General features: G+C 49.7%; 1 protein-coding gene across 10 annotated transcripts in view; it reads right to left on the reverse strand.

Annotated features, from left to right (window-relative positions):
* The window catches only part of FAM219A (family with sequence similarity 219 member A), a 52839-nt gene that overhangs the window by 24888 nt on the left and 15592 nt on the right, over positions 1 to 12359 (reverse strand). For 2 of the 10 annotated variants that reach the window (XM_056117269.1, XM_056117265.1), the window contains exon 2: positions 11913 to 12021. The exons of the other annotated variants lie outside the window; for them this stretch is intronic. In XM_056117269.1, coding sequence (XP_055973244.1) covers positions 11913 to 11918 — 6 coding nt within the window. In that variant the 5' untranslated portion in view covers positions 11919 to 12021. The remainder of the gene's footprint in view (positions 1 to 11912; positions 12022 to 12359) is intronic. 10 annotated transcript variants of the gene reach the window in all.

Here is a 12359-nt window from a genome sequence, read left to right on the forward strand (position 1 = left end):
GGGCTCTGATTTACTCAACTCTGGAAGAGACCAGGAGGTAGAGGAAATGGAAAATGTTAATTCCTGGTAGATAATGACAGCTCCTCACACACACCTCTCCTTCCAGATGTTTTGAAGAATCACCCCGCTCCTCTACGGGGCTCCCTCAACTCTCCTCACCCTGGGAGCCACATGCATGGCTGGGGTGGGGGTCCAGGCAGGAGTCACCAGACCCAATTGTTTCACATCCACTCCTCTGCGCTCTGTCTGTCCCCTCTACCTAAGTGCATCAGTGCCCTTCCCCTTGACAGAGAAAACCTCCTTGGAATCAAGAGCACTCCTGCTGCTTAATGGCAGGTGCTGGGGCAGCCTACACAAGGTTCCAGTTTCATTCAGGCTCAGCATTCCCCCTTTAACTTCCTGTGCTTCTCTGCCTCTCCCCTCCCCCATGAGTTCCAGATGGAAGCTGAACTCCGTGGTATTAAAGACAAAGGCTCTTTGACATGCCCTTGTTCCACGAGACTCTTCTGGCCTTCCCTTCTGCCTAGGGTTCTTCAGGCCCTGACCGAGGGTGGGGGTTGGGCGGGGGGGGAAGATCAGGATGGTGAAGGATGGTGACCTCACCAAAGAGCTGTTAGCACAGATGTGGAAGCTGGGGAAAAGGCAGGGGCCACAGGGGAGCACAAAATTCTGGGATACACCAGGCTGGTCCCAGAAGGAGAAGACATTTCCACAGCTGAGCCCGGTGTGGGAAGTGGGCAGAGCTCAGGGACCGGCAGGCTTCTCGGATGCTGCAGAGATCAGGCTCATCATGGAGCTCTCCAGGGTTCTGAACGGACTCCGCCTCGGAGACTTGGGGCGGCACTCTGCCCAGAGCCCTGCGGGAAGGCCAACCATAAGCGCTGCTGGCCCCTCTCTGTCTATCCCTGAGGCCAACTGCCCGCATGGACCGGTGACCCTCAGGGCCTGAAGCCCTGCAGTATAACTCTGCTCTCTCTGTGTCTGCCTGGGCCTCACGCCAACAGCCTGGCTCTGATCAGATTTTCAACAAGGGCTGGTGAGGCTGAGGATCTCAGTGTCTGTGCAAAAATACCTCCCAGCCAGTCCCATGGAAGCCCAGGGCTAAGTGGGCCTGGCGCAGGGACAAGGTGGCGACCGGAGAGGGAGCAAGCTCTCCACGTGGCACATCCCAGACTGTGTGGCACCTCCTTCCAGCAGTGGCCACTGCGTGTACTCACACATGCACACACACATATGCACACACACGCACACACACACACATGCACATATACACATACGTGTGAGTACCTGACTGGCCCCCAGTCTGTTGGTCACAGCACACCCTGTCCTGCTGTGGGGAAGGCAGAGCCCCCTTCGTCTGCAGTTGAACAGGCTGCACCTGCTTTGTGTTCTATCTTGGATCTGACAGAAGGATAGCGAAGCATCCAAACTTCAAAGTTATATAAACAGAATTGATTTTTTTTCTGAATTCAAGGTGGAAAAGAAAAAAGAGTCACTGTAAGAAGAAAACAAATGGGGGAACAAAAAAAGAAGAAAACGGGGAGCCTTGGGAGATGGCCCCGTGTGTGGCTAACAGCATCTCCTCCCAAGTAGGAGGAGCTGATTCCTGGTGCTGTCCTCAGTGCCAAGTGTGGTCTCTGTTGTCTGGGCTCCTGTGGCCGCCATGGTATGTAGGATCAGAGCACCACAACTGAAGACACGTGAGCACTGTGGCCAGGAGTCTGACCCCGGCACACACACACGTGAGCACCACGGCGACCCCTGGCGAGCACTGCAGAATGTGGGGAGGTATCATAACTATGTGAGCAGGATGCCCAGTGAGCAGAGAACAGTGCACGTGCACCACAACCAAGCATGCATGGCCCCTGGTCACCACACCAATAGAAGCAGCAAGGGAAAAGGAAGGGGGAGAAGAAGAAAAGAAATTCACTCTCAGCTGTACCGTCTAGAGTTCTGTCAGGGGCCAGGCAGACAGCCTGGGTCTGTGTGTGTGCACATAGATGAGTAGCAGAAGAGGCAGCACAGTCCGCTGGCTAAGCGGCGGGCTGGGGCGGGCCTGGGCAGAGAGATAGCACAGTGAATAAGATACTGCCTTGGATGTAGTCAAGTTCGATCCCCAGCACCGCTTATGGTCCCCTAAGCCAGCCAAGAGTGATCCTGAGCATAGCCAGGAATAGCCCAACACCACCCCTTCCCCCCCACAAAAGTATGAGTTTTGAAATAAGTCCTACATCTCCCATTAACTTGTCTGTGTGGTTTTAATCAAATTTTTAACCGCTCCAGATCACAGCTGTAACACGGGGGAAACAACAGTTCCCATTTCATAGGGTTAGTGGGAGGACTGAATGTATCCATGTATATCAAGTTCTTACTATACTACCTAACACACAGTAATAAAATACACACAGGAAATAAGGGAGAGCCTTATTTATACATATATTTTCCCCTCCTGGAAAACATTCTGTAGCACTGCTTCATGCCTACTTTAAAGCTGTAGCTGATTCTCCACGTCAGAAAAAAAGCTGAAGAGAATGAATAAGTTCCACTCACTTCATTTCCTGTTTGGTCTAATGTTCCAGATCACCCTGAACATTGTCTGGGCCTTGGGAAACAGGATGGTGTCCTAGCGCAGAAGGGGAGAAGCAGTCAAGTGCTTCTTGCTTTGGGCCTGAGCTTTGCAGACAGGAGATGGCTATCTATGATCAAGTCTGTCTCCTGTTCTTGATATTTGTGTCCACGTTCCTTTGTTTTCTGCCTTTCTGCCCAAGAATACCCCACTCTCCTTCCCCTGGTACCAGGATCAATTTGCCTGCTTGGGTAAGCCTGTTCTGCTCCGTATGAATCCTGGAGACTTGATTTCAACATCCACCACACTGACACCTCACCATACATGTGGTATTAATATATTAAATGCTTTGAAATTAATATAGTTGGGCTCATGCTGTTCTGAAGTCAGCAGTGGGCTAGTTAAGTCTCAGTGGTGCTGAGTTTTCAGGTGATTTTCTTATTGGCCAGGTCTTTATAGGAATTCATCGTTTGCGAAACTGGTCTCTTTATCCATTTTAACCCCTTTCTCTATTGCTTGTCCTCTTGTATTTTAGACAAAGGTTCTCTCCCCAGTGTAATCACTGGCTCTTTCCACATTCTCCTTACATGTAGAAATAGAATAACGTAAACTCCCCCCTCCCCCAAGTGATGGCTCTCAGTTTCCTGTTTCTATCTCTAATCTCCCTCGAGCTACAAACTCATATTTCCTACTGCCTAGTGTTTCCACGGCTGTCCTGGCTTTCCTCTCCCCTGGTTTTTCACTTACCACTATCCATATCTTGCTAACAGCCCAACCACTTTCCGCATTAAATAAATGAAGAAGAAAATAAGGGGCCATTTGAAACTTTTATTTGATCATTTTGTATTTACAGAGGTGTTACAAAGAGTGCAGAGCCCTGACATACATTCACCAGTCTCCCCTGATATTACACAATCTGGTGCTTGAGCAAATCTGTATATCAACTAAACCATATATATATATATTTTACAAATTTCTCCACCTTTTCCATTTATCTTCCTTTTCTGTTCCAGGATCCATATTTCAGTTAATTGACATGTCCCCTTAGTCTTCTTAGCTTCTCAGTCTTTTCTTGACTTTCATGACCTCAAATTCTACCTTATTATTAAACTTTTTCTTTTTTTCTTTTTTTAAAGGGAAGTGCTGGACCATATCTGGTGCTGTACTACTCCTGGAGAGATGTTTGGGGGTCTGTGTAGTGTTGGGGATCGAGCCCAGTCTCCCATATGTAAAGTACATGCTCCAACTCTGAGACATTTCTCTGGCCTGAACTTGACTTTTTTTCAGGGTGTGTGTGTGGTGGGGGGAGGCACACCCAGAAGTGCTCAAGACTGACTCCTGGCAGGGCTTGGGAGACCAACTGGGGTGCTGGGATCAAACCCAGGTTGGGTATGTGCAAGGCAAACACCTTAATACCTTACCCCTGTACTCTCTGCCCTTCCCCCATTTTTTTTCTATTTTAAGAGCAAAACTGTGAAAGTACAGCCATTTCTAATACATCCCCTGCTCCCACATATGCAGAGCAAGTCTCATCCTCTACCAGGTGGTACTGCTGTACACAGACGAACCTCCACATCATAGCATGCAGTGTCTGTCTTTTTTTTTTAATTTTTTTTTCTTTTTGGGTCACACCCGGCAATGCACAGGGGTTACTCCTGGCTCTGCACTCAGGAATTACTCCTGGCGGTGCTCAGGAGACCATATGGGAAGCTGGGAATCGAACCCTGGGTTGGCTGCGTGCAAGGCAAACACCCTACCCACTGTGCTATCGCTCCAGCCCCGCAGTGTCTGTCTTAAGCTTCATTCCTGTGGTTGTACTTTCTATGGTCTCGGACGGATGTAAAATGATGATGTGACCACCATGGAGCCACCACTGCTGTCTCACACAAGGTATTTTCACTGCCCTAGACACCCAGCACCTACTATTGTCTGGATTACACGTAGAAGAAAGCTGATGGCCTGAAACGCCGAGCAGCCTCCCTGAAGTCTGAAGTCCTCTAGCCGGGACTCGATTCCCAGCCCTTCGCCTACTCCACCATCTTAAAAGTCCACCTTGAAAATGGCCAAGAACAGGAACACTAATAGAGAGAGGCCAGAAGCCAAGGGAAACATTCAACGCTGACACGTCAGCCAGTGGGGAATGAAGAATAATTCTGTTCCCTTGCTTTTCTTTTATGGTGAAGGCAAAGTGACAAAAGGTAAGAGTCAGGAGTCTACCTGAACACTGCGTTTTCTGCTCCAAGGAAACGCCCTGCCTCCCGCAAGCTACAGGCTCCGCAGAACTTAATGAAGCGAAGAACTGAGTTATGGATGACTGACCAAAACTGGGAATGCCTGGCAGATACAGAAATGGCTGGAGAGGGGTTGGAGAGCACAGAGGGTAAGGCATTTGCCTTATGTGCAAGTGTAGCCGCAACAGTGGTTCGAAACCTGGTACCTCATATGGCCCCCTGAGCGCAGGTCACACCCCTGAGCACTGCTGGGCGTGGGGTCCCACCCCCAAATGGCCTGAGAAGTGGCAAAAAGGTATCTGGCAGTGTTTCCATAGCTTATTCATCTCATCAACTTATCAGCCCACCTACCTGACTGCAAAATATGGAACTATAAGGCGAAAGCTTTATTTGCTAGGCAGGTATGATACAGGAAAAAGAGCATGAGTTTTGAGCATTCATTTCCTAAAATGGAAAAAAATTATTAGGGAAGAAGTAACACTGGTTTGTCACTAAACATGAAAATACACAGGAAATCATGAAAGCTCTCCTGTCAGAAGTGTGGTCAGTTTACTGTACATGTTCAGGCTTTTAAAATAAGTAATCAAGTGCACAAATTTAAAAAAGAATGAGGTGAATCAGATAACCCACAATCCAAATGTATGTGAAGATGGCAACTTTTACGTTATTTGGTTATTTTTTAAAAATTTAGGGCCACATCTGATGGTGCTGAGGGGTTACTTCTGGCTCTTCACTCAGGAATTAATCCTGGTGGTGTTTGGCGGACCATATGGGATTTCAGAAATTAAACCTGGTTTGGCTGCATGCAAAGCAAGCACCCTACCTGCTGTACTATCTCTCCAGGCCCAAGGTATCAATCCTTATTAAATCTTGCCTCCACCTCCTAAAAACTGAGGCCTGGAGAGATAGGACAGAGATTTTGGCGCTTTGCCTTGCATATGTCTGACTCCATTCAATCCCATGGTCCCTGACCGGGAGTGACCCAAGCACAGACCTGGCAGTAGCCCCGAGCACCATCAGGTATGGCCCAACCTTCCTTCCAAATAAATAAACAAACAAATAAAAAGGTGGCTGATTATATGTCTGCTGTGGAATGAATGTATCACGGTAACTTGATTAATGTCGTCGATTGCCTCGAGCAGGCCCCAGTAACGTCTCTTTTATCCTAGCCCTGAGATTATATTCAAGGCTCTTTAGGAGAATGAGACCCATCATTGTTACTGGTATTTGGCATATTTGGTACGCCACGGGGAGTTTGCCAGACTCTGCCCTGTGGGCAGGCTACATTCGATAGCCTGCAAGTTTGTCCAAACTTGCAGGCTATCGATTAATGTATACTGGTAAAATTTATGTTCTTTTCCTTCCCCCCTCTATTATAAAGTAGCTATTAAACTATTATAATGTTATAGTATCATATATACTTATAAAGCTTTTTAAAAGTCTTTACATATTCGTATTACATTTTTTTCTTTTCTGAGGGGAGGGGACACATCAAGCGGAATTCAGGGACTGCTTCTGGCTCTGTGCATGGGGCTGGCTCTAGGTGGCATGGGGGACAGAACCTGGACCTCCTGCAAGCACACGCGCAGTCCACTGAGCTATCTTTCCGGCCCCTGATTATTCCTTTACTTATATACATTCTGGTGGAATTGCCGAGAAGATGGATGGACATGCATGTTGCCAGCTATCCTTCCAGGAAGGCCTTGAACATGTAGCTGTTTACTGAAGGAGTGAAGGGAGGACTAGAGAAACTTTTTGGTTAGAGGCAAGCCAGAAAGCTAGTGCAGGGGTTAAGGTGCTTGCCCTGCCATTGGCCGAGTGACCCCTGAGCATGGAGCCAGGACTAGCCCTGTGGAGTACTGCCCAGTGTGGGCCAATACCCCACCAACTACCATCGAAAAAGGGAGAAAGTTCTAGATTAGTTCTAAGACTGGACGGCTGTCTGCCTTTTGGCAAATTACATTTCTTTACACCCCTTTCCTTTCTATGGGTATGGCATGATCTATTTTGGAAGAGGGGGCTCCAAAATGGTACTCAGGAGGTCTAGGGTTCCGTCTCAGTGATTATCAGCCAACCAGACTGGCAGTTCAACGTCAGGGCCCCTGGGTGTTGGGATTGCCTGGGCCATCCTGTGTCCAGGAACCTCCAGGCCACCCCCGTCATGTGGGGAGGGGGTGTCCAGGGTTACACTCTGTGATGTTCAGAGGACCACGTGGTGCCAGGGATTCAAAGGAAATCAGCTCCATGCAAGGAGCTGTCTCTTTGGCCCCAATATTACCTACTTTGAAGAATTCGTTATGAAAATGAAATAATGTGTGTAAGATACTTTACACAGTTCAGACACAGACAACAACTGGAATGGGGTTTTATGTTGCTCACTCCTCCTCTGTTTCCTTCTAAAGCACTCGCCAATGTGAACTTCCCTGGCTACTAAAAGGAGCTTGGGATATTAATTAATATTAGCAATTAACCTGAGCTTTTCTGATCAACAGCAGGAGCTATTGCCCTCTTACTGAGTCTGAATTTTCCAATTTCTATTCATTTTAAGTGACTAAATCACAACAACAGCCATAACAACAACAAAAACAGCTACGCTCTCCCATTTGGGGTGGTTTTTCCTGTTAATCAGGCCAAGCTTACTCCCCAGGACTGCTGATCAGGCCATTTCAGCTGCTAGCTCTTCCGCTCTTTCAAATAGGAAACTGCATTAAGTCCTAATAAAGGCCAACAAAAAAGGGAAATGAATCCTGAGCCACATGCACCTGAGACTCTGACATGTACAGGTGGAATTTCCTTTCCCGAGTCCTTCCACAGGCTGGCCCCAAAGCAGGAGGGCAGAAACCAAGCTATGGTTTCTTGGGGCGTTAGCTTCTAAAAAGCACTGATCTCGAGTGCAAAGGAACCAACCTCCCTCCAGAAAGAGAAGGCTGGGCACACTGACAACTTTCCAAACTGCCAAAAGGGGGCAGTGTCGTGTCATGGTTATGAGCCTGAAACCATCCACTGTGTGACCTGGGGTCTAGTGAGCCTTCTCTGGAGATTAGGGGAAAACCTTCCTATTGTTGAAAGAATTAAGCATGCGAGCATATGTGTGTGTGTGTGTGGGGGGGTGTATGTGTGGTATCAGGCATATAATACATGAACACCTGTTAATTGGTATATACTTGAACTCAATGGTAGGATATTACTTAAAGGTAAAGGAGAAATGACATTTAAACATTTAAACCCAGTCACTCATTTGACAGTCAGCGGCTGTCTACTATGTGTGGGGCACCTTGCAAGGTACTGGAGACATCATGGCAAGTAAAAATAGGTATGGCTGTGGTTTTTGCACCCATGCCTGCCAAAGGTTTTCTGCCTTTACGAAAAAGCCTTCAGAAGGACCCATGTGGGGCCAGAGATAGTACAGTGGATAGAGCGCTTGCCTTGTATGCAGCACATAAGGGTTCAATCCTCAGCCCCTTCCCCTCCCATATAGTCCCCTGAGCCTTCCAGGAGCACAGAGCAAGCCAGGATTTAAGTGCTGAGCACCGTCAGGTGTGGCCCCAAGACAAAGAAAGAAAGAAAGAAAGAAAGAAAGGAAGGAAGGAAGGAAGGAAGGAAGAAAGGAAGAAAGGAAGAAAGGGAAGAAAGGGAAGAAAGGGAAGAAGGGAGGAAGGGACCCATGTGAGTAGAATAATCATAGAAACACACCTGAAATTATTAATGAAAACAGTGAAACAAGGAGAAGGTCACTGCAAGTAAGTCTTCAGTTCCAGGAAGAATTTACAGTTGAGCTAAGATCTGAGGTAGTCGGGCCGAAGCGATAGCACAGCGGGTAGGGCGTTTGCCTTGCACACGGCCGACCTGGGTTCAATCCCTGGCATCCCATATGGTCCCCCAAGCACTGCCAGGAGTAACTCCTGAGTGCAGAGCCAGGAGTAACGCCTATGCATCGCCAGGTGTGACCCAAAAAGCAAAAAAAAAAAAAAAAAAAAAGATCTGAGGTAGTCTTAGACCTAAAACCAACAAAAGCCCAGGAAAAGACAAAGACGAGGGAGGGAAAGGGCCTGGAGAGAGGTAGCCATACATACAAGGGTCCTAAAGCAGATGGGGGTCTGTGGGATCAGGGAGTAGGAGGACAAGCTGGTGAGGGTGAATGCAATGATGGGGACTCGGGGGGTATGAGATGAGCTGGAGAGAAAGGCAAGAGTTAGACCTTCCAGGAACCTTGAGGATTTCAGTCTTTAGGAGGCTGGCGGTAGCCCTGTGGCTCAAGAGTATCTGCACTGCAAGTTCAAGGCTGCAAGTTCCATCTCTGGGGCCTCTACAGGTGCCCAGTGTGATCCTGGCATAACTGCTGACTGACTGTGATCTCTGGTGTAGCAGGCAATTTTTAGCCCACCGCAGTCAGGTGTGCACACACGCTACAGCTACAGAGTATGACCTTTGGCAGGCATGGGTGCAAGAACGACAACTAAAGGGGTGTGACCTTTGGTGAGCACTGTGGCCAGGTGTGGGAGCATCTCAGCCTAATGGGTGGTCCCCGGCAAGCACCACAAATAAATTTCTTGAGCACCAGAGCCAGGGAAGTGAAACAAATGAAGACAGAGAGGGAACTGAGTCCTTGCAGTTAGAGGAAGAGGCTGCTGAAAGGCAAGGAGTGCTAGTTGGCAGTACTTTGCTCTAATCTCTCCTTTTACAGAGAAAGGAAAGGGGTAGGACTGAACATAAAACCTGTGTGGCTGTCCAGGAGAGGGAGGCCAGGAAGCAATCTTGCGATATGTCTTTCCCCAAAACAGAATGAGGCCCTCGGGATGATCCACTCGGCCCACGGAAAAACCAGTTCAAAGAAAGGTGTGAGGGGGTCAGCCAGGGGTAGGAGCCCCTCCTCAGAAATCCTGTCCTGGGCGCGGGGCTGTCACGGCAGAGCCCTGTGTGCTCTCTGGCTACCGCCCAGCCAGGCCTCTAGTCAGCCTCCACCTTTCCGACTTCCTGTCACTTCAGATTCCCCATTGTGTCAGCGTGAGGTAAGGACTAACAGCTTGTGGGTTGGGTGGTGGAAATGTGGCACTCCCGTGGGAAGTGGTGGGGCCAGGGCGGGTTCCGGTGTGCAGGCGGCAGCTCTCCACTCAGGGTGCCTTCCCACTTAGCTGCTCACAGTACCCACGGTGGGCCGGAGAGACAATGCAGGAATGAAGGCACTTGCCTATCACAAAGTGACCCCAGTGTGATCTCCGGTACCACATAAGAGTCCTGAACCCCACCAGGAGTTAGCCCTGAACACCACCAGTGCATGGCCCAGAAGGAAAAAGAAAGAAACCCACAGACTCTGTGTACTGTGTATGTCTGGAATTTGTGCGTGCACGCGCGCGCGCGCGCACACACACACACACACACACACACACACACACATGTGCTAGTATCTCTAGGGCCTCCTGTGAGGACAAATGTGGAAGTGGAAGCCCCAGGCAGCACAGGATTGCTCAGGGACTGGTAGCCGAGCTGTGTCCAAGCCACCTTCTAGGATGCTGGACTGGGCCGGACAGGAAAGAGTGCCTCAGCGTGCTGGAGCCGCCCAACCGCTCCCAGCCCCACGGCCCAGCTAAACAGGAAACCAGGCTTGGGTCCCTGCCAGGGTCCAGCCTGGGGCAGGAAGTTCAGGCAACGTGGGAAAGACCCTCTCAGCATAGAAGAAGGCGGCTCCGAAATCCCTGGGAAGGTAAACAGAGCCCAGCCTGCAGCACCCTCTCTGCTGGCCTTGGCTCCCGCAGCATGGGCAACCTGGGCCCTGGAAGGAGTGCCCAAGAGCATCCTCGGGAGCTCCAGGAGGAAGCCCTCTCCAGAGGAGTCTCCCAGGAAAGTGCTCCAGAGAAACACCGGTCCGCAGGGTGGACCTGAGGGCACTCAGGATCTAACTGTGGTGCATGCACAGCCTTCGAAGCCACTGAGCATCTTCTGGGCCCTTCCTTGCTGGGGATCCTGAACAGCAGGGTCATCAGGATCTTAGCTCATGGAGGTGGCACCAAGGTTTGAACCTGCAGCTGAGTGCTTGCCAGGGAAGCGCTTTGATCCACTAAACCATCTTCCAGCCCATCTCACTGGGAGTCATACATAGTGGGGTCCCGATGACCTCAGTGTATATGGCAGCTCTAGGGTTTGAGATCACAACTTTCACTCTTGAAGGGTGAATGTCTTCTTTACACCACAGACTCATCTTTGGGCCCCAAGAGGGTCATCCTAAATTGAAAAGGAAGGAAAGGACGGAGCAGGGTAAAGGGCAGTGGTAGAAGAAGTGGATTGAGGGGACCAGAGATGTGGCTCAGTGGCAGAACCAAATGCCACACACACACACACAAGGCCCTAGGTTCAGTCTCCAACACTGCAAAAGGGCTAGGGGCATCTGTGACATCTTGCAGGGGTGTGGGTTGGGGGTATAAAAACAGAGGATGGACAGAGTTGCAATCTGTTGTGCAAATGTGAAGGAAACTCCTGATGAAATGGTGGCCTGTGGCAATGACCACCCATGGCTACTGAAAAACAAGGCGAAGGGGAAGATTTGTGATGGCGAGATCAGATCAGACCAACCACAGCACCAACCAACCAACCAATCTGAGCAGCACAGAAGGAGGGCAAGTACCTGTCCCGAACCTCCTTGTGTGGAGCGGTAGGAAGTGCATGGCACGCCTCAGAAGTGTCCTTCACAGGCAAAGTTAGATCAGGGCCCAGGAGATAGCTCTAAAGGACGGGGTGCATGCCTTACACATACAGGTTCTATTCCCAGCACCGCACTGCCCCTGACCCCCACCCCCAGCACTGTCAGCTACGGTATGGGTCCAGCAGAGCCCCAGAGGCTCCTGAACCAGTGGGCTGAGCAATCCTTGGAAGTGACCATCCCCACAGGACTTGGGAAAGGGCCCTACTTTTTAAAAAAAAGTTTTTTGATTGTTGGGTCTGAATCTCCTCAGACCTTGAGATCTAACTACCAGTTTTCAGCAACACAGAGTACAGAAGATTATAGATAAAATAATGATTTGAAACAACCCAGTGGGCGCAGGTATAGGTGAAACAATATTAGCCTCGAGTTGATCACTGCTGAAGTTGTAGGTGATGAGCACTGGGGAGTCATTCTTTACCTGCATTTTACCTTTACCTTGTGTATGTTTGAAAAGTTTCGTGACAAAAATATAAAAACTTGAAGAAGGTCAGCAGACAGGAAACGGCCTCCTTTTCTAGCTCACTGACCTGTGGGGAGAACAGTAGTGACATGGACCAGAAAACTGGTCTTAGGATGCTGACGCGGCAGCAGGGTCCCCTGCACTTGTGTTAGCAGAGGCTCCCCAGGAAGACCCCCCTCTGCCGATAGGACCTGTAGTATCCACAGCCACCTCCAGCCCCAGCCCACCCAATGGCATTCCCCCTGGGAACCAATGGGCGCTCAGAGCACATCCACCTCAGTCCAGCTCCACCAAGACCCTGACAAGGAGGCCGGGGGGCCGGGTGCTCTTCTCCTTTGTCAACAGAAAGAATCCTCCATCTCACCCTCTCCTGAGAAAGCTCTCTTGGGAGCCACCGACAGAAGA

Source organism: Sorex fumeus, unplaced genomic scaffold (assembly GCF_029834395.1).
Source record: "Sorex fumeus unplaced genomic scaffold, SorFum_2.1 ptg000034l, whole genome shotgun sequence".
Classification (NCBI taxonomy): Eukaryota; Metazoa; Chordata; class Mammalia; order Eulipotyphla; family Soricidae; genus Sorex; species Sorex fumeus.